Below are 22,353 nucleotides of genomic sequence, written 5' to 3' on the forward strand. Positions count from 1 at the left end.
ATTTATTGTTTTGCTCTATTCTATTTCAGGCCTGTACTGAAATTGAAATTGCATCCCTATTTCATACCACTTTTTCGCACGATACACACTCGGCTGATACGTGTTTCAAGTTTCTAGAAAATGCTTTACTTTGAGTCACCAGAGATTTGGAGGCGAGTTTTCAACTCCCACATTCTATTCAAAATTCCTTAATTAAGAAATTAATTATAACAAAAAGTGACAACAATAGCAACTGTACTATGTCCACTTATTTTTCCACCCAGAGGGTACAAGTCTTACTGTTTTTCAGACCTTTAATTGCAGACCAGAAAGGTCAAATACGACATACACTACAAAGGATGGAAAACCTTTAAAAGTGTGTATATCGACTGTCCCAAAGGGTGGCATTTAATGCTTTTCCAGTTAATAACTGTTGAGCTTTAACGTCATTTGGTTTCAAACGTGACAGGGAAGACTTCCAATCAAATGGACTGCTCCTGAACATTTGTTTAATGACGCACAGGACAAGGACGTGAGAGTATCAGAAAAAAGCGACGTGTAAGTTTTAGCCTGTTGATACTCCTTGTCAGAGATCAACAAAAAGATTTTAACTTTTTTAAAATGTCAGGGTGAAATATGATGAGAACACGTTTTGTACTGCCTTCTTTAAAAACAAACAAACAATACAAGAACAATATTACGCTAATATTTTAAATAAGTGAGTGGTGAAAAAGTGTTTTCATCGTTCCAGAAAAAAATATGAAAGCGCAAGAGTTTGCAAGAGTTTGCCAGAAAATAGGAGAGTAGAGTTTAAGGTAGTTAATATAAAACCTTTCTTCTCTTCAAATCTTGTTTATAACTTGGTACTTAGACAACGGTAATAGCAAAGAAAGTATAATTGTAGTAGTATAATATAGGAATACATGTCCAACATAAGTTCTTATTATTAATGAATGATTATGCAAAATTATATCAACAGCTGGTCTTATGGAGTTGTTCTGTACGAGATCTTTACCTTAGGTACGTATCTCGCTAGCCATTTTCTTGGCACATAGTTTTGAGTTATACTTTCAATAACTGTTTGTGACTTTGTTAGAATTTTCATGGTGTTGGAATTAATACCTCTATCAAATTATTATGACGTCAAATTTGACACATGAGTACTATGAGCATCCCAGCTCCACAAAAACTAGCAATCTTCTCTGCATCAGGACAGAAACTGTATAGTTCGGCTCCTTCGGCCGGTCTGCATAGTTTTCATATCATAACCAGGCCTCTCTAATAATCACTAATTATTATTTTATCCTTTTTTTCCCTGTAGGAGGAACCCCATATCCTCATTGGAATGAATGGAAAGTGGTTTATGAGATTAAAGTCAATAAACACCGCATGAGTCAGCCAGAACATATCAGCGAGGAGCTGTAAGAAAACAAGAATTTCTATATAGCAATAATAGTTGCGGCTTTCGAATGATATGAAGAATTATGGAGGGTCACTTTTCCGACGTGGCCGAGGACTGAGGCGGGAAACATTCTCCGAGATCTGCACAATTCTTCAGATCATAAGAAGGCCTAGTTCACTGACTGTTTTATTATTCACTCAACTATTTCAGACGTAAATTAAAACTTGCCTACCTCGATCTACGTAAGGTTCCCGTCTTCATACTATTTGCCTGCTTCTCGACAGTTTCACTTTAAACAAAGGTTGTCGTCCGTCAAGTGATATTTTCTAAATAGGTAAGATAAAGAGGTGAAAGGCGCGCCACACGAGCAAAAGACCCAAACGGCCGGAGTTTATCCCGGTTTCCTTAGTGTGAAGCATGCCTAGGAGCATTGCCACTCGCCCCCCATACAGGATGCCAGCCTATCGCAGTGTTACCTCCCAGCAGTATTTCGCCGGTACCCATTTATACACCTGGGTGAATCGAGGCAGAGTGGAGTAGAGTTCCTTGTCTAAGGAAACAACACGACGGGCGAGGCTTGAACTCCAGATCTCCAGATCCGCTGTCCGAGGTGTTAACCGCTTGGCCACAAACGCTTCCATATTTTCTTAATACTTGTCATGATTTTAGCTTTAAGTTTGGCCATTTTTCTTTTCAAAACGTGAAATCTTCAGCTCTAATAAAAACAGCTGAGCTAGAACGCATTCTAACACTTCTGTTGGCGTCCATTGTATTGATATCGGCAAAAGTGATTTGTACTTATTGCACAAAACAAAATATCAACCAATCAAATAAATTTCGTTCTGCAAAACTCACCAGAGCGCGGAATTTTTTTTTTTTTTCAATTTGCAGATACCAGATAATGTTAGAATGCTGGGACGAGGATCCCAACAATCGCCCAACATTTGAAAGGCTTCATGAAACGATAACTGAATTCCTTAAGGAAGAGGTAAATATTTTCATTCTTCCATTCTTGACAATCTATCTTGCTATTATCCTACCTTCTGGACTAGTCAATCTAGCTTTCTCTCGTGAAACTGTTTTTTTTTCAATTGCCAGCATCCGTTTATTGATAAAACGATGGTCGTTAATACGCCCGCTGAACCAAACGCACGGGTACTAGTTCTTGGTTAGCAATATGCCGCGAATGCTCAACAAAGATCGCACTAGATTCATTCAGAGTCTTTCTCCAGTACGCTAAAATCAAGCAAGCGAAAGAAAGACTCTACTGGCAGGGTGGCTATTATTGTCGTTAACTTGTAATATTAGTTACATCGATCTCGTTCGAATGGCTGTTGATTTGCAGTATTAACTCTGATTCGTTTTGAACAAGATGCAGATGGTTTTCAAAAATCATCGGCGAGATTGTTTCTAATCATTCTCTGCTTTTTACATGTATTTCACCCTTTGTAGCTAAAACCAATATGATATGGTCGCAAAGAGTTAAAACTAATATTTAATTAACAACAATATAAATTACAGATACCACGTTTTACAATACCTAAAAGCTATTTTTTCGCATTATTGTTTTAGCATTATGTTGATCTGGACAAGTACGAACCAAGCTTGTACACAAATGTGGAAGAAATGCCTTCTATCACGAATCAGCCTGCATGGCAAGAAGATGCAGAAAACGTTCTTGAAAAGATAGATAAGGATTCAAGAGTTTCTGCAAACAAAGACTTTAAACTGTAGCGTGATCAGACATACATAGTTGTAGAGAGTCATCTGAATTTTCTGTATATTCTAGAAACCTGTAGTTTATGATCAGAGCCCACCTCTCTTACACGTGAAGAAACCCCAAGGAAGAATATCAGCGCAAGGAAGAAAAGCGACTTGGATTTGGGCCGAACAGTTGCTGAGACGAGATACTTCCAGCCAGGCAACGGCAAAGCGGACAGTGCGTATTACATGTATGGTACGATTAAGCTTACTGAGTGGAAATGAACTGTGATTGTATGTTATGATACTTCCAGTAGTCGCCATCGAACAAAAGAATTCAATACATTGGTTGAGGAACCAGGCAAGGACGGAGGCAGAATGACAGCTGCAGGCGACTGGGAGAAACGGAAGGAAATTTCCGCGTATCAGTGAGTCATTGCAGTGGGCTGTCAACGTGATGTTTGGTGAAAGCAGTATAACAATGGCAGAAACGAGTGATTTTGGCGCTGCAGACGCATCTGTTATCGTCAGTTTGGAATTAACAAAACTCACGACTAACGACTTTAAATTTTTTCTCCTACTGTTGGGGTTTAATAACTTTGAAACGTTATCGTATCACTGCTGTAATACAGCAGACACCACTTGCAAGTGGTGTGTTTTTGTATTATCTGTAGGAGGCGCGCGCCGAGGTGCTTGAATTGGATCACGTGAGTAGTCAGTTCCTCTTGTCCCTCGTCGGGCAATGTGTAGCTGGTCACGTTAATGAGTGCAGCTGAATTGCGAGTCAGCAGTGTCACACTGATAATTGGTGCGGGCCGGGGTATGAGATGATAAAGGATAAAGGGCCTCATAGCCCCTTAGATGGCTACACAGCTAAGAGGTCCTCATAGCATGCAATTTCCAAGGTTACATCACCAGGCATTTTTTCGTTTTCCTTCCGTCTTCTGCCCATCAGTTGATGCGACAGTACCACAGTCCTGTTGTTGACATCAACTGTCATTTTTGCCTGACCCAGGAAGGAATCGCAAAACACATTGCTATCCCAGATCTGAAAAGTAAACGGCCATTTCAAATGACTTAATGAATTTGTTTCCTTCTAGAAGGAGTTACATAAAAAAAAAAAATAAATAAATAAATAAATCGAGAAATAAATAACTGTTAACGATATTTTCTATTTGTTTTGGCATCACAGATGTAGTTCGATGATCGAAAGTGTTTTAACATTTTTAGGTTCTAATAAATACTTCTTAAATCTACTGACTATAGCTCATTAACTAGGTGGAATTCTTTGAAGACTTCTAATTCTAACCGTTGATAACTTGTTTCTGTTACAGGACGTTTTCGTAAAAACCCGTTATAGAATGATGATGGCTATCGCATTTTCCGCAAACAAAGACGCTAGTTTACGTGTGCGCTCTACTTAGTATTAAGAAAAAAGTCGTCCTTGTCTTAGGATTCAAAAGTCTCTTCTCCTACTATTGGTAAAAACAACGACAGTATCTTGGAAAATAGTATAGAAGGCACCATTTATTAGGTCAGTAGTACCTGTATCACAAGGTGCGTTTTCTTTGGCCTTCTGACAAAAAATAAGGCACCAGAGTTCCATTCAGGATTAGCAGTGTCGCTGAGTGTTGGTGTTCTAACTGTTTTTCCTTCACATGTGACCAGAGCATAAGGATCAAGACCTTTAACCAAATAACAAGAATGAACTGAAATATTTCGGATAGACACAGTTTCTGTGTTATAATATGTAAACACTTGGAGCTGTCGATGGCAAAAAATAAGTTGAGACACATTTCTCTAATTGGGCCTGGCTAACGTTTTGCTGACTTCAAAAGGGAAAAATGGAGCTTACCCTCTCCAAGCCCCTCCATGCAATGCTGTGCCGCTGTTCGAGCTGCCTGTAGGAAGCAACAAACACCCTAAATTTTAATGGAGGGGAGGGAGGGGTGTGGATGTTTTGTTCTCCGAATCTACTGCATTAGAGGACGGTGTCTCAACGATTTTGTCGCCGATTGTGTTGTTGGGGTTTTCCTTTCCAGTTAAAAAAAACAGATATTTAGTATAGCCGTTGTCTAGCTTCATTCCCGCGCTTTCAGTCTGCTCAAGCTTCCTGTTCTCTGCTTTCGGAATCAAAGGCGGTGACAAAACACGTGGGAATTTAACTGAGCGTTCGCTCATCCTGTGAATACTTTTGCAGTGCATTCCAAATTCCATCAAAATTGGGTATGTTAAATGTTTGTGAGATGGTTTTACTGAGGGATGTGTAACGTCTCAAAAAGGTTATTAAAACGTTGTATATTCTTACTTAATATCGGGGATCTCTTCTTGATACCATTAGCAGACTTGACCAGTACTGACAATACACACACGGGCGAACGCATTCGAGGGATGCAGCAACAGATCTTGCTTCCTGTTGGATGATCCTTCTCCAGAAGCCTGGGTTTAATTTTCAACAAATATAAGAGTTTTAGAGAATAAGAGAGGATAAAATCAACGACCTTTGAGTAATGAAAATCTATTTTGATTTTGACAGAAATGCTAGATCAGGGCAGGGGCCAGTTTCTCGAAAGTCCTGATATCAAACGAGCATTGTCGTACCCGTTCGAACCACTGATAAGCCGGTGTGCGGTCAAAATTCTTTTTAGAGTTCCTAATACCTTCTAATATAAAATATTAGTAAAATCCAACTAGTAGTCTATTAACAATGCTGCATTCTGATTGGTTGAGCTACAACTAGGCTATATGTTATAGCCCACTAGTAGCGAAAAGCGCTTGCTTTGAAAACCAAAAAGCAATGTCAGTTGAATCGCGTTTTGCTAGCTAAAGTTGTTTTGTCTCGATGTTTTTGACCAACTAGTTGGATTTTACTAAAACAGTTATTCCTCTCGCCCCCCTGGCCTCTGAATCAAAAAAGCAATAGCCCACGAGGCCGAAGGCTCGAGGAGTAATTGTTAAATAATGTTAATGATAACGATAAAGATAAACGATAATGATAACGATAACGGTAACGATAAAGAAGACGGTAAAGAAAATGGTAACGGTAACGATAACGATGGCGACAACGATAACGATAACGGTAACGATAACGAAAACGGTAACGATAACGAAGGCGACAACGATAACGAGAATGATAAAGATAACGGTAACGATAAAGAAGACGATAACGAAAATGGCAACGGTCACGATAACGATGGCGACAACGATAACAACAACGATAACGAGAATGATAACGATAACGGTAACGATAAAAAAGACGATAACTAAAACGGTAACGATAACGATAACGAGAATGATAGCGATAACGGTAACGATAACGATGGCGACAACGATAATGAGTATGATAAAGATGAAGATGAGTTGAGGATAAAGACGAAGATAAAGATTAAAACAGGATAAAGCAAGATCAGGATTAAGATAACGATAAATAAAAGCAAAGAATTCAAGTTTTAGAAAGAAGGCCATCTGAAATTGTGTGCATGTGTGATAACGGGAGTGAAAAACAAAATTGACATTTCCACGTAAACTTTACCCTCATAAAATAGCCTTCTGGGTTTAATCATTTATTGCGACCGTTTGAATTCGAGAAACGCCCACTGCGAGAGTAGAAGAGGAACAGAAGTTTTCTTTTCAAGTGCTCTGTTTGTGATGAGAATTTCTTGTAACCACCAGTACACTGTTGTACGTTCATTATATCTTCAATATTTCATATCTGTATAATATGTTTATATTACTTACATGGCATCAGAAGACTCCTCAGTGTATATTCTTATCATAAATTTTCCGGCTTCGTTTGGATCGTACGTTGATGGTACAATTACATATCTCCCTTTCTTCAGTTGATATCTGTTAACCACTTCACGCATATTTATAAAAATAGAGTCACCAGCCTTTTCAAACATCGTGTGTATACGATAAGTTCGATTTTCTTCAACCTAAATGAAAAATAGGAAAGTAAGCCAGGAATAGTTTTTATAAAAAAATTCAGTATCATATCCAGGAAAATCAAGCGCAAACGTTGATGTTTGACTTCATTTCCCTCATAAGGGTGGTATGACTTTCATGATGCATAATTATTGTATACTGTATATAAGATAATTCGATTCACAATCAATGAATAATCAGTGTTCCTTTGTAAGTGAAGTTGGCTCGTTTGAATTCGCACGCTGAGGGAAGATCGTCATATGATAAACTGCAAGATTTTTTCAAGGGAGTTTTGGATGGATTTAAGGGTGCACTTCTTGGGGGCCATCGCAATCCAGATTCTTAAATTAAAAAAAAAAGGATTTTTCTTTTACGCTGATCTGGCTAATGTATAAAATTGAACGAAGGGAATATTTTACAAAGAAACTGTGGTGCTACATCTGTGGCTGAGAGAAAAAGGTTGGCGTCAGTCAATTGAGTTGATAAGGCAGACTGGTCGCTGTAGGGAGACAGAGAAGGTGACGTTTCGACCACTACAATCTTGGACAAAATGTTTTGAAAAATGGACGTTACCATGTCTAGTTTCAAGATAAAGCTATAGGCCCTTTGCAGCTAGCCATTCAGGTGGTACAAACCGCCGTGCTGGAGAGCAAAAGTCGCACTGGGACAAGACAAACAAAGAAAATTACCATTTCAAATTATGTATGTCTTTTGTTTGTCTTGTCCCAGTGCGACTCTTGCTCTCCAGCGTGAGTGGCTTTGTACCACGTGATTGGCTAGCTTCAAAGGGCTTATTGAAAGCACTTGAAACAACTAAAAATGCTCCTCCCCCCCGAAGAAATGTTGAAGTCCGACTGGACCATTTCTCACCCCGGCTTAACAACATTGACCGGGGTGGGACGAAGGGAGGGGCCTTAGTGGTACCAAATCAGCGGGATAGGCTTTCTGTAGGTAAGAAAGTGCAAAATGTCTTAATCCTTTTTGTCCAAGGTTGTAGCACTTTATCACACGAGCGGCTGGCGCTCAAAACGTAACCTGTTCTATCTTCCTCTTCAACTCGTAGTGTACAAATTGCTCCTGCGGTTTTGACTAGTGCACCACATCCATCCGTCCGTCCGTCCGTCCGTCCATCCGTCCATTCATTCATTCATTCATTCATTCATTCACTCATTCATTCACTCATTCATTCATTAACTTTAATAAAGTGTCAAGGTATTTAGCTAAAAGCTAACATATAGTCACTAAACGGAGCAGGATCTACTACCGCACAAATTAGGCTCCAAAGTTATCTCTACCCTTTAATTAAATACTCATTATTTTCATACCAATGTCCAATTGTGAAGCGCTACAGGAATATGAGAAGCTTCTTGGGGATAAAACCACAGTCAAAAAAATTAATCTTGATGTTTTTCTAAAACAATTTCTTGACGTACTTTCATGATATAGTATCCAATGCTGAGATTGTTTCCACCCTCATCTCTCTCGATCCTGGTGTCTTCTTGCATAAGAGCAATCAGGACTTCTCCATCATCTTGGTCTTTAACGCTGAAAGCGTACTAAGAGAAAAAAAAAGACCTAGTACTGCAATCCCTACAACGCAACCCCCCCCCCGCCCCACCCACCTGTAAGCGGACGCTTTGGGACTTGAATAAGTGTCCGCTTTGAAGAGGAAGGTTATTAAAATGTAGAATTTACTTGTCATTGAGACAACAGAGAGATTTGAAATTAGGTTTACGTCAAACGCTAGTCTCAAGGCGACTCAAGGAAATGAATAGATAAAAACTGTCCAAAATGATACTTATGGATTATCCCGATGTACAAAGAAATTTGTAATGTAAATATAATGAACAGTAAACGACAAGTAAAAGAAATACTTAGTCACATGGCCAAATTTGACAATTGCGTTTGATGTAAAACTGATTCTTAATCTCTCCAAAGACTACAAGTCCGCGGACGGTTAGCCTGCGTCGCAAACGTAATTTAACCTCGGTTAGTAACGTCTGCGAAGCAGCGCCCATACCCTTGTCCTGGGCCCCCCACGGACTCAACGAATTGCCTATAGTACGTTTCGAATTTTCTTTCATCTTGATTGGTAAATCCACAATGGGATTTTTAATTAACAGGCCAGTCATGGCGCCAGATCAAATCCTGGTACACGGATGGGGGCAAAGAACAAGTATTTCGGCGCTGTTTCGAAGACGGACTTGACGAGAGTTTAGTTTCGTCTGTGGCGCCGGCTACGGACGGTAGGTTATTTTTCTGTTTATTTATTTATTTATTTATTATTTATTTTCCTTATGCCCAACAAGTGACTTATTAAAGCAGGAGCTTATCAGTCCCGGGGGCAGGTTATTGAGCTGGCAGCTCACTTTGATTATAATAAATATTTTTTTATGATTAGGCGGGCCCGGCAAAGAAAAAAAATCACAATGAAGATTTAGGGAAATGGACCTTTATAAGACACATTGACGGCAAAGCGTTAATCCTTTCTGCGCTGAAAAATGAGGAATTCCTTTATGAGATCGCATAGATATCCGTTGAAAGTATTTATTGGAATGGTTAAGCGTCGTAGCTTCTTGTACCTGTGGGTTCTGAAGAAAAGTATCTTGGTTTGTAACGCATCCGCCTGCCGATATTCCAGGCTTCCACTCGTTGTTGTGTTTAAAGAGATGCCATCGCTTAGAAAACGAGAATCTTGACGTGTTCATCAAATGGCACATCGTAGCCTTGGTAAAGTGACGACAAAAATCTTCAAAGGTCATCCTTTTATGGAAGTAAAAAGGAAGGAAAAGATAACAAATAAATAACACTGTCAACACAGTGTAACCCGTGACTGGTAGAGCAAGTACAACGGGGAGCTTAAGCAAGGACGGGATCAATTTAGGTTCTGGGAAACTGCCCACCTACCCGTCCCTAAGCCATCATTTTGCCCTTAGTGAGAAGTAAGTGTTAATGTTAGCTTAGGGAAGGGGTAGGTGGGCAGCTTCCTAGAAACCTACATTGATCCCAGAGACGTTTCTAAGCGACGCACTTCAGCGAGAAGTCAGCGAATATTTTACATTATTGGGTAGTGGTTTTATGAGTAAAGAAATTATTATTTGGTAGTTTAAAGGCATATTCAAATGGCAAAAAATTTCTCTTGCGGTTGTCGTGCGTCGCTCAAAAACGCCTTTGCTTAAGATCCCTCATTTTCTTTCACAGCGAAGCGCAATACACAGGCTGATATTATAGTGACTGATTTAAAATACTGAAAGTATTGTCGTTGGAAATGGTAAGCCAGGGTGATGGCAGACATGACTCTAACTAAGTAACACAAACTTTCTCAAACAAAATCAAAATGCAATGTACACTGAAGCAAAAAAAACAAATGTCATTTTTAGACATTAGCTAACCAAAACTCTCCGTCATCGTCCACTTTGATTCCAAGATTTTCTCTTTGATCGTCGTCGAGGTTTTTCCATTCCGCTGATCTATAACAAAATCAACAGAAATAAATCAATAACCTTTATAAGAAAAACTTGTCAGTTTCGCCTAACAATTGTTGAGTCATTGTTTAAACTTCCTGTAAAGAGAAACTTTCAAAGGCTGCGGAATTAAACTGCACAAGCCCTATCGATTCACTTTTCATGGAAGTGGGTATTTCCGAATTTCAGTTTTACTCTGCTCTCCACCAGACCAAGGTGCCCGTCCTTTTGCTAATGTTTCTTTAAAAAAAAAATTGATTTTCTTTTTTCCGCGAAAAGAAAATTTCAAAATGGATTCTTTTAATGCGCTGGCAAAATGGCGGGGATAACAGGTTAGCCATTTTAACATTTTCAAAAAGCCTAAAATCCTGGATTTAGGTTTCACGGCAGTCAACTAGGAGTGTGGATTTTTCGGATTTATGATCTTTTTAAGGGCTATTAAGGGGAAAACATCTATTTTTGGAGGCCCGAAAGAACCGTATCCTAAGTTTTTATTCACACGCAATTCAAGCTGCCTCATTTCATATGACTGGTGGTGCACCAGGCCTCGCTCGGGTAAAGAGGCTAAGGGGAACTCTACTCTCTATTTTAGCGTGCAATAACTTTAATTGTTAATTGTTGGAATTTTTTTCTCAACAGCGCGGGTTCTCGTTGGTTACTTCGAGGTCACATGACATCTGACAATGAAACTGTTTCCCGCCAAAATCTCTGAGTGGGCAACATTGTAAATCTATAACGTCAGAGGTAACAGTGCACTGTTACCCACGAATGTTGAGCGACGACCGTCATTACAGCGAGCTTTAATGAATTCCCAGCTTCAAAATTTCCAGCTATATAAAAAATTACTTAAAGACTGGTCCATTGGGAAACAGTTAATGTTGTTTCCCGCGAATCTCAATGTTCCCACGAGAAAAAAAATCAACTGTTTCCCTCGCGACCAGTCATTAAGTGTTTATTAATGCTTATGTATGATGGCATGTAAAACACGCTCCTCATTTACCCATCACTCCAAGGGCCATTCCATTCCTTGTGTCCCCAGGGATTTCTCAGCCGTATCAAGTACAAATGTTCCCGGTTAAATAGGTTAAACAAGCCATCGCCAGTAGTGACCTAAGCTCAAAACAGACAATGAATGCTAGTGAGGAGAATCAAGGAGCAAGCACTAACACACCTAGTCGGCAGGTGCGCGGCACTCGAGTTCGCTTCCCAGGTGTCAACTTAAATCGTTGTTTCGACTACTTTATTCTATTCTGTCTAACTTTAAGTAGCAACTTTAAATTGCCGTTTACAGTATACATAACACGGGGAAGTAATGGAGATAAAGGAAATTGCCCTTCAAATGTAATATTCTTGGCAGAAATTTTGGGTTTTACTATTTATTGCTTAGGACTCTGCAGAAAAGAAATTTGATTTTTTCGTCCACTTGACCACTATTTGGAGAGGAAGGATTAAGTGCCCAAGTGTACCTTCTCTATCGCAGTGACACCATATGCATGCCCCATTACTAAGCCAGTCTCTGTGCGTCTTTCCATGTCTTCTCTGTTCTTCACCTAGAAAATCAAAAGGGTATGCTAAGTAGTACACCGAGTATTTCTGATAAAAACAGTAAGAGCCAAGCAGGTGTTTCCTACCGGTTAAAAACTGAATAAATGTTAAGCCGAAGAAAGATCGATAAAAGTACTGGGTTTTGTTCTTTCATTGCGTCGTCTTATTTCTAATATCCATTTCTGTCTAGTTCGCTGTGCGCCACTCACAGTATACGAGGCATGTTTAGTGGCACTGCTCCTATGATAACTCAGACACTACATGCAAATAAACCGCATTTTCGACAAAGTAGTTAAAGTAGTTGAGGGTGAAGTGATTAGCCTGCGAACAGGCTCCCAAGTGAAGCAGGATGAAAAAGAAAATCGGCGAGCGAAGAGAGCCGAGTGTGGCCTTGGGATGAAAAAAGGCAGGGGAGCCTGTAGACTTTGTTTTGATGCTACCCATCCTTCCACTTGCAATTATCCTGTAACACATACGTCAGTAACATGTCAATGGGCAAGGTAATTAGACCTGTCAAATTATGTTTTTTTTTTACGCTTGAATGCATCGGCTTTAACAACGTTAGTGCGCGCGTGATTAGGAAACCAGCCGATCAGATCATGATACCAGGATGGGCGATATCAAAGCAAAGTCTACAGGTTCCCCCACCTTTTTTTCTTCCCCAGGCCACGCTCGGCTTGCTTCGCTCGCCGACTTTCTTTTTCGCCTTGCTCCACTTGGGAGCCTTGACGCAGGCTATAAGTGATCGACTGCCTCTCCAAAGCGACCGATGAATGATGGCATTTTGGGCATTCATTCAACAGGGGGTTCGACCGTGTTATAAATCGGAGGAATTGTAAGTAATACGGGTTGCAAAAGGTAAAATACCGATATAGAAGCGCCAATCAAGGACCTCTGCCCCATAGCTTTTTGCATAGATTTGAAATAAGCTAATCTGCTGTCCTCATCTTGGATAAAGGCCGTCTCTTGAAGGTTAGTAGACTCGCACACTCCTCCCGTAAAATCAACCAGCGCATCTGCAATGTTGCCTGCTTCCAATGCCTCGTAGCTTCCGTTTAATCTGAAAGTGCAATTAAGAAATTCAGAGAAGTTAGATTACGTATGTCGCTCACCCAGGTATAGCACGGGTAGTGAAAGTCTTGTCATTAGGCTAGGCTTCATAAATCAGCACGCCTTGTTTGTATGTCGCCGAAATGCTGGCGTGTCGCGCGAAGGCAAAGAAGAACGCCTCACCGTGAGAGACTTAGACAAGCGATAGTATACAAAGAAAAAAACGGTACGTACGTCGTATTTTCGCCGGAGTTTCCTTATTTCCTAGTGATTCAAAACTGAAGACTTATTTTTTATTTTAAAAAACTGCTTTAAAGTGTTCTGCGGGTTTGTTAAATTCATAGGATTTTTTTTAGAATTCTTCTTTTCTGCTATTTAATTTTGACTACATGTATTTCCTTATGAAAATATTGATGGGTGTAATAAAAGTAACGCCAATTATTATTTTACAGTTTTTCCATCTTCCAGTGAGTAAATTGCATCACACCTTTGAACAAACTCATGTAGCCTGTAAACAGACGTTGTTTTATTTTTCTTTTCGTTCTGTTCAAAAACATCGGCGAGCTTGCGAGCGATGCGAGCGCGCGAGAACGAGCGTGGAGTGCGAGAAAGAAAACCTTGCGCTGGCGGTCAATAAATCTCCCGCGGTTTATATTTTATCACGCGCGCTCGACGGACTTTGAAGAGAAAATTGAGGGCCTGTGAACAGGCTAAAACTCATGATGATCGAAGCAATTTTAATTAGCTTCCAAAATAAGGGCATTTCTTCAATAGTTTCGCACAGTTGTAGTGCTTATATAATGCTCGTTAGATTTAAGTTCCCCTCAAAGTTGAGCCGCCGATTACAATAGAGGCCTGGGGCCTATTTATTTTCTGGACCTCAGACTAGGTGCTATTAGAAGGGGTCTTTTAAAAGGTTGGAGGTTAAATAGAAATATTAAGTATAAAACTAAAATTGTAAGAAATACTATTCAGTAAAAACAAACAATTAAACGTACTTTGCATAGGCCTTCTCTAGTAACGATCCCCAGAATTCATTCCTCTGCTTGGAGTGAATATAAACCAGCTGTCCGTTAATTGTCGGAAGAAAGTCGTCAACCACCACTTCCGTCCACTGACCCTTCCGCCAGAACCGGAACTTAAATATTCCTTGGTATTTGCCGACTTCTTCCGCATTCCACTCCTGCTCCTTAAGATCGGGAATAACCTTGAAGTAGCAAAAAGACAGGTGAGTCAAGCTCGGTTTTGTGAGGCATGACACTAGGACTGTCGTCTAGGGCAATTGTGAGAATGACGGGAAGGTAAAAAAAGCTTACATGGGCCGGTTATTAAACAGAGATAAGACGGTGTTGAAGAAAACCACATTGAGTAGGCAGGAGTTAAAGACGATTTAGCCTCATACTACATGAAGAAAGACACTAGGGTTTTATAATAATCGTTTCCCACATTACGAAAGAAAAAATGTATGTCAATCAGAATTTTAAATATGCCTCGTCGCAGAGTCTTTTCTCGTCAGACGACGTTGGGTCTTTGGATCGAAGGATCCAATGAACCCAGCGATGCCCAACTGTGTTCTCTGTTCTGTTTCCACCCGAAAGTTGCGCCTGGGTACAAGACTCTATTCCGTCCTTCTGCAGTGTCCGGTCATAAGCATAAGGGCGGGCTCAATTCCTTTTGCATGTGATTTACTCGACAGCGGCTGGTATAAATCGAACCGTACTGTTGTAGTCGTTGCCTTGCAGATTTCACTTGACTTGAAAACAAGCGAAATCTTGAGTTCTTGGCTAGAAAAGAATGACCAATTATAATAAACGGTTTGTTCATCATACCTTCTCCAGAAGCGATGATTCTAACGCCAGTGTTGAACACGACGCAACAAACCAACAATTACCTAGCCGGCCTTGCGTGATGTCATGGGTGCTCATTCCGTCGACAAATAAGCGCGGAGAATCGGGTCCACAGATTTCCTGTGGAAAGACATACAAACTGAGCAGCCAACAGATTCCGTGGGGGCGTGATAGGTAAAGTATTTTATTTATTATTTGTTTTTTTATTCTTTGGGGCTATAACTTTGCCTCCTTTAAAGATATGTTACTGAAATTAATACAAGCAACAATAATTGATTCCAAGAATAGGTTAGATTGAGCGTTTCTACGGTTACCAGTCACGTGGCTCTCTAATGGCCAATTAAAAAAAAACTCCTAAAAGTTTCTCCTTCATAAGTATGTAACCAGACGCTATGATACTTTGCCGAAATACAGTGCACATAAAACTGAAGAACTTGAATTGTTCGATTTGATTCGCGAATTTCATAAAATGGGTTTAAGTCATGCACAGTACAAATCCAACTCATTATCCTCTATAGTTTAAGAGATATTGGTAACATTTCATGCATATCTTTTTTTTTTTTTTTTAATTGCCCTTTTTGTTCCGTTTCTTAAGATGAATAAACGCCAGTTCAAACCAAATCGCCCCAATTAAGGGAATCGGGATTCCGAAAACAGGGAAATGTTTGCTCGTGGAATCCGGAATCCTGGGTTTTTGAATTCGGAATCAAACTCAAGGAATCCGGAATCCAACTCAAGGAATCCGGAACCAGCTCAAGGAATTCGGAATCCAGCTGAAGGAATTTGGAATCCAGCTCAAGGAATCCGGAATCCAGCTCAAGGAATTCGGAATCCAGCTCAAGGAATTTGGAATCTAGCTCAAAGAATTCGGAATCCATCTCATGGAATCCGGAATCCAGCTCAAGGAATTCGGAATCCAGCTCAAGGAATCCGGAGTCCACGACGTGGAATCCAGAATCCCAGACTGTCTAGGATTCCCTTGCATGGAGCGAAATCATAACCAACTCAATGGGGCGTTTTTCATAAAGTCGACGATTTGTCAGAAATTAAAGTAAAAGAAAAGAATCATCGCCCCAATTCGTTTCACTGAACGATTTAGTGATATATTCTCGACTGGAGTTTCCAAAATACCCAATCCTGTACAATCCGAGGAAGCATCCAAAAAAGCTAGATCCTACCGCATTTTAGTAGTTAATTCCAAATTGAGTTAAGCAATTTAATTTAATTTTTATACAATGATGCCAAAACACCTGTCGAAAGAAAGAAAACATTCCTTGTTTAGAGGGACATACCCCCCCCCCCCCCATCCCCTCAGAGTCAATAGCCGGAATCGAAGGGAAATAACAGGGAATTTGCCTGGCGAGTTCAGTACAAGATTTCCGTGCTTCACCGAGAATATTAGTTGTTTGCGTTATTCAGACAGACAGTCTGAATTCATCACGCACCGGTAGAATACATGTATAATAATCATTGTTAAACATAATAATAATCGCATCAATTTTTGCTGAAGATTCCCGGCAGTCTAAAATTGACTGGGAATGAAATATTTTTTTGACAACAGTATCGACAACGGTAACGCGTTTTCTCATGCAACGGCTTGGTGGCAACTTATTAATTAAAAAACATATGCGCAAACATGTAGGTGATCTAAAGCTTCAAACTGAAAACAATCTCTCTGATTCTATAAACAAAACAGTGCACAAATAATAAACAAACCATCTGTTAACACGTGCATGTATATACATTTCTAAAAAAATCAGGAGTCCTTTGCAAATAAACTGTCAAAAAAATTCAAAACCCGTGTCCTGTCGATCGTTTGTTATTGGTGTGGTTATATCTAGTTTATTTAATTTATCATTTACTCTCTTAAGAAGTGGTAACCAGACTTTACTGCTCGTTATAACGAAACGGGTAGATAGCACTTCTAAGCGTTTTTGAACCATATATTAAACCAATTGAAAATATCGACTGAACCTGACGCCAAAGTTCTATAAAGTATCACGAAGTATTTTTGCGTTAGGTAGTTTAATGATATCTTAGCAACAGCAAATTACTAATATGCTAATTCCATTTGCAAGAAAAACCTTTCATTTTGTCTTTGTTTGCAGTCACGCAGGTCTACAAAAATATTCAATTGCCGATCAGTTGACAAGGAGATTCTCTAAGAACAAGTTTAAAAAGTTCTGAAAACTTTTTAATATACGATAATTCCCCATTTGACAAGCCCTTCAGAAATGATCGTTGCAGTAAACTTTCAACATACCTGAGGCCTTTTCCACTCTACTGATTCGGTCGGTGAACGGCTAAAAAACAGCGATTTGTTCTCCGCCGGGAATTCTGGATCCACGAACAGCTTTTTTTCTTTTTCGCAATGTGACTTCAGTTTGCTGTAACGTTGATTCAGGAAATAATGAAGCTTTCCCATAGCTTTACTTTTCCCGATGGCACAATTCACGAGTTCCCCAATTCACGCCTCAGCGGTGAACAAACGACGTTAAAACCAAAACATGCCACATATTTCATGCACGAATCATACCCCTTCAATAATTCAGTTGGAAAGGTAAGAGCGGTTAAGGACTGGGTCGAGTTCGAATACTTGGAACATGTATAGGTAATGGACAGTGTGAAGACAAATCGACACGTTGATTAAATAAATCGTAAGCGCCAATGTTAAATCAGGGTTATGGAAGACATGATTCACATGTTCGTGAAGCTTCTGTGTTGAGATGAAGATAGTCAAATTAAGAACTGGGAAATCAACAGTGGCCAAAATACCGTCCTGTAACGTTAGTTAGACGTAATGAAACGAGTTATCCTTAAAGTAAGAAGGCCGGTGAAATTCGCCACAGATGGATTAATTGCTTTTTACGTATTGGTTATTTGAATTTAACCTGAGATCAGGCTCTATTTTCGTTTCGCTTTGAAAATTACATTCCGGCGGGCATGGCGAAACGAAAAGAGAGCCCCAATTTTAGCGGTGGCCGTTAGAGAGAATGTATCAGAACCGCTGAAATTGGGCCTGATCTCAGGTTACTTGAATTAAACCAGTTAAACTAGTCTTCATAAAAAAAAAAACAGACAACTGCTGCGTTGTGGTCAAGAAAAAAGAATAGAATCCTGTCTTAGTATAGGTACAGGGGCGGATACAGAATTTTTTTAGGAGGGGGTGCACTCGTCTCTTGCTCTACTTCAACACCAATAAACCACATAGTTTTTGCAGAATACCAGTTGTATTAGAAAACCGAAGGTCATCTCAGGGGGGGGGGGGGTGCGCACCCCCTGCACCCTCCCCCTAGATCCGCCCCTGACTGGTAATGTGGAAAGGTGCATCTACGATGTTTGACTGTTTTTATTTTTTGTCGCCCCAGGTAAGAGAATTCGGGAACTGAATTTTCTGCTTGTAGAATCCTGAATCCGACAAATGTGGAAACCGGGAATCCTGGGCTTTGGAATACAACTCAAGAAATTTCACTTACGATTGAATTCTGGGATCCAAGTTCCAATGGAAATAATCTGGAATCCAAAGTGTTGAATCCAGAATTCAAGCCTGTCTTGGAACAACCTTTCTTTTTACATGGATCGATATTTTCTTACGTCTTTTTGAATCTCGCAATCGAAGAATTTTAATGACGGTTTCTTCTCCGTGAGGAATCAAAATTCCGGGCAGCCTTACCTTCCCCTAATTCATGTAAGTGGAGGTTTAACAATTTGCTCACATGTTGGTTTTTCCAGTTCTGCCTCATTGTAAAAAAACAAAAACAAAAACAAAAACAAAAACAAAAATCAAAACATTGGCAACAAACAGGCAAGAAATGAAGTAAGAACTCAAGGACTCAAGTTTCAATACACAAACGCCATGTTTAGTGCTCAATTTTACTAGCCAAATATATCACTAAAGTTTTGCTACAAAATTCATTAGATCTGCGATAAGGATTTAAAGTTTCAATATAGCAAAATCCATGTTAAAGTGTTCCTTTTTACTAGCCAAATATATATCTCGCTAGGTTTGCTACAAAATTTGTTAGATCTGCGTGCGGTGTTTACGCACAGCATTCTGCGATACCAATGTCATAATATCAAAATAATCCAAAAATCCTAATAAAACTAGAAAGAATACCTTTGTTTCATACCAATGGTTCCTGCTGCGTAATAGAACGTCTCAATGAGTTTATGACGTACATAGCTCTCGTGAGAAAGTCAACGAGTTTTAGTGAGCCATTTTGTCTTCTTATGTAAGATCTATTTCATACCTAGTCTAGTTAATGGAGCTATGTCGTGCTATTTCCTATCCTTTTGCGGGCGACAAGAGGAGCCTGCAATCCTTATCTCCACGTTGTTATTACGCATGCGTCGTATGAATGTAGCTAGCATTCGTTTAACTCCCACTAAGAATGAATGGAATTTGATCACGCGTGTTTGGACTTTCTATCACTCGTGTTTTGACAATCTGTCACGTGAAACTTACGCAAAGCACATCGTTGGACCTTCGATCGTTGTCGCCCGCAAACCGTAACCTTCGGTTACTACTAGCCAAAAGGTTAAAACGTGTCTTCGCATAAATTACATTGCAAAAATAATTTTCCAGTTTTGTTAATTACGAGTATACCGTAAAATTCCGAAAATAAGCCCCGGGGCTTATATTTTTCAAAGGCCCTTTTTGAGGGGCTTATTTTTGGAGGGGCTTATGTACGGACGGAAATATGCGTTTAAAAATCGATTAAGCTAGCCTTATTCTTGGTAGGAAATTTACCGTTTTTCTTTGTTTTACTTTGTACTTGAGGACAATTTCCAAGTACAAGCCCCCTGGGGGGCTTATACTTGGAGGGGCTTATTTTCGGAATTTTACGGTATTTAGACATTGAAATTGTTTCCTGTCATCTGCAGCTACAGATGGCAATAATAGACATGGATTGACTCTTCCTTCTTCTTTTTTTAAGTTTTAAAGCTATGCCTGCAAAAATTCTAATGGTTAGAGCTCCATAATGAAGTTTATTTTATGTGTTCTTCATAACTCCACAGGCACATATTATGTATGGGTTGAGGTACTAAGCAATGACTGTAGCAAAGAACTGACCTGCAGCAGCAATATCCTCGAGACATAGCCCCTTAACCCAGAAACAAAGTTTAAAGACTCCAGTGGACCTTTTCAGTCGGTTCGCTGTTTTCATTTAAAATCCTAGCCCCAACCCATCTATTTCATAAAAACAAGGCTTTAACCGCGGAATTTATCAGTACCCCTTTTTAAAATTCATTTTTTTTTTCTTTTCTTCTCAGTCTTCATTTTTTTTGTGACCGTTTTCTTAGTTTACGAAATTCTGGATCCTTCACAATATTATTTAGCAAAATATTTGCCAAAATAATGTCACAAACATGACTCTTAATTAACACTGTTAATAAATTATAGCAGAAGCATAAAACCCCATATGTGCTTCTGATTATAGCTGCTAGTTATTCAGCTTGTGCAAATGTGGATCTTGCAAAATGTTTGCAAAATTAATGTCACCAACACGACTCTTATTTAAGACTGTAAATAATTATAATTGTTGCTTAATAAGCTTGTAGATCTTGCTTTGTAAGTGTGAGTCACCAAAAGCTTGAAGTATTCACTTAAAAAGGTTTAAAATGGCTGAAAATCTCACAAGTTTTGCGAAGAAGAAATAGCCCAACTTCTGCCTAGCGACATAGCTGAAGCAAGAACAGCAAAAATACCACTTGACGGGTGACAACTGTTATTTGACGAATATCCGCTACACTAAACATTTCGTTTTACCATTCATTCAAAACATTTCTCCATTTCTGATTGGCTAAAATCCCAAGCATAACCAGCTATTGTCGACCAAATTTGGAAGAATTTTGCGATTTGTGAAAAATGACGTCAATCGTGCAGCATAATTGCCAGATTATTGAACAGTTAACCGAAAAAACCTGGGTCGAGGTTGAGTTGTTTTGATAGTGAGTACAAAATGGCGGAACATTTTACTCGTTTCACGAGGAAGAAATAGGCGAACTATTGGCTAAAAATATAGCAAAAACAGAAAGAAGACAACTCGATGGACGACATCTACTATTTGTAGAATATTTGTAGAACTGAACAACCTTTTATCTTCTAAACTTGCCGATAAAAATGCACTATCGAAGATGAACTTAACATCGATGTAGGTAAGCATATTTCAGCTTGTTTTAAACTAGGGATTATTTTGAATGAATAATAAAACAATTACCGCATTCGTTGAAGAATTATGGAGACCTCAGCGGATTTCACTCTCCTCGATCTCCATAATTTTCCGGATAATACTCAGCCTCATTTAATAACTGTTAAATATCCAGAATTGCCCAGGGGACAGGCAAATAAAGACGGGAACCAGGAGCCCATAACTATCGAGGTAGGCATGTACGAATTATTTTGAATGGATAATACTACAATTATTAGAATTCGGCTTTCGTGTGATCTGAAGAATAATACAGATCTAAGGGGGACTGATAACAGCCTCCTGGATCTGTATAATTCTTCAGACTCAGCCTCATTCAGTAACTATTGCTAGATATTCTAAGCTTGAGGTACCGTATAGGCCTTTTACATGATGGCGGCATTTTACTACTACGACCAGAATCTTTCAAGGTTTTCTTTTTCTTGTGTAAATTAGGGCTTTTGATAATTAAACCTCCATGGGAATACCAAATATAAATATGAAAGGAGAAAAGGAAATGAATTGTGGTCGTAGTAGTAAAATGACGCCATCGTACAAATGGCCTATTGACACGAGGAAAAGTGGTACAGTATTGGCAAATGGCCTAAAGCTTTTTCCACAGTCCGTTTATGAACGCGTTTACGAACTTATTCAAACTCGTATTAACATGGCGTACATTAGCATTAGCGACAACAACACTTAGAGCCTACGTGGCAGGCAATCAAAAGGGAAAAGGAAAGCAGGACCATAGTTGGCGCGCGCGCGAGAGGACGTTCCCCGCCTTCCTCCCCCGCGCCTATCGAGTTCTGATCCCCTGCGCTGCCGTTATTTGTGACGTCACGCACCGCTCCTCACCACAAACGGCTCCTGAGATCTGAGCCACATCCTTTTCCACACATTAAGCCAATTAGGTTTCCGATTCCATTTAGGAAATGATTCACGCCGGGCCCATTCCTCCAATCACAGCCTTGCTTTTATTAATATCTCAAGTAGGGTTAACAAAGCAAAACAAAACGGCCGCGCTAGAAGAATTTAGCGTTCTCCTTACTCGAATTTTCACATTACAGAAGCAGGCAATTCAAGCAATTGTGATGGAAAAGGAGGATGTCTTCATAACATTTATCAAGGTCTTCGGTTCGTTTCTGGAGAGGAGTGTTGCGTGACAACACAAAGAACGGCTGCGAAGGAGGCTTATCGAGTTCTACCGCGCCAGATATATCACCCCCCCACACCCGCCCCCCCCCCCCCCCCCC

At 39.7% G+C, this 22,353-nt stretch overlaps 2 protein-coding genes across 2 annotated transcripts in view; one reads left to right on the top strand and one right to left on the bottom strand.

The window, feature by feature from the left end:
• LOC140949581 (tyrosine kinase receptor Cad96Ca-like) overlaps positions 1-3,547 on the top strand; it is an 11,476-nt gene extending 7,929 nt beyond the window's left edge. Inside the window, exons 6-10 of the mRNA XM_073398739.1 lie at positions 449-537; positions 959-999; positions 1,301-1,400; positions 2,273-2,369; positions 2,954-3,547. Coding sequence (XP_073254840.1) covers positions 449-537; positions 959-999; positions 1,301-1,400; positions 2,273-2,369; positions 2,954-3,115 — 489 coding nt within the window. The 3' untranslated portion in view covers positions 3,116-3,547. The remainder of the gene's footprint in view (positions 1-448; positions 538-958; positions 1,000-1,300; positions 1,401-2,272; positions 2,370-2,953) is intronic.
• A 329-nt stretch (positions 3,548-3,876) lies between these two features.
• LOC140950565 (calpain-5-like) lies at positions 3,877-17,386 on the bottom strand. Its single transcript, XM_073399803.1, has 13 exons — positions 17,176-17,386; positions 14,895-15,032; positions 14,064-14,272; positions 12,883-13,075; positions 11,937-12,020; positions 11,471-11,580; positions 10,399-10,476; positions 9,589-9,769; positions 8,440-8,562; positions 6,821-7,017; positions 5,391-5,521; positions 4,628-4,767; positions 3,877-4,130 (listed from the first exon to the last, which is right to left on the bottom strand). Exons 1-13 carry the CDS (start codon positions 17,335-17,337, stop codon positions 3,948-3,950), a joined length of 1,929 nt encoding a protein of 642 aa, XP_073255904.1. The 5' UTR covers positions 17,338-17,386; the 3' UTR covers positions 3,877-3,947.
• Positions 17,387-22,353: the final 4,967 nt, after the last annotated feature.

Source organism: Porites lutea, chromosome 10 (assembly GCF_958299795.1).
Source record: "Porites lutea chromosome 10, jaPorLute2.1, whole genome shotgun sequence".
In the NCBI taxonomy this organism is placed as follows: Eukaryota; Metazoa; Cnidaria; class Anthozoa; order Scleractinia; family Poritidae; genus Porites; species Porites lutea.

Coding starts and splice junctions, on each gene's coding strand:
- LOC140950565 (XM_073399803.1), bottom strand. CDS start 17,337: ATGGGAAAGCTTCATTATTTCCTGAATCAACGTTACAGCAAACTGAAG. Junction 11,581..11,936: donor GTGTCACTGCGATAGAGAAG/GTACACTTGGGC, acceptor TTTTGAGCTTAG/GTCACTACTGGCGATGGCTT. Junction 5,522..6,820: donor GAGGAGTCTTCTGATGCCAT/GTAAGTAATATA, acceptor AATTAAACCCAG/GCTTCTGGAGAAGGATCATC.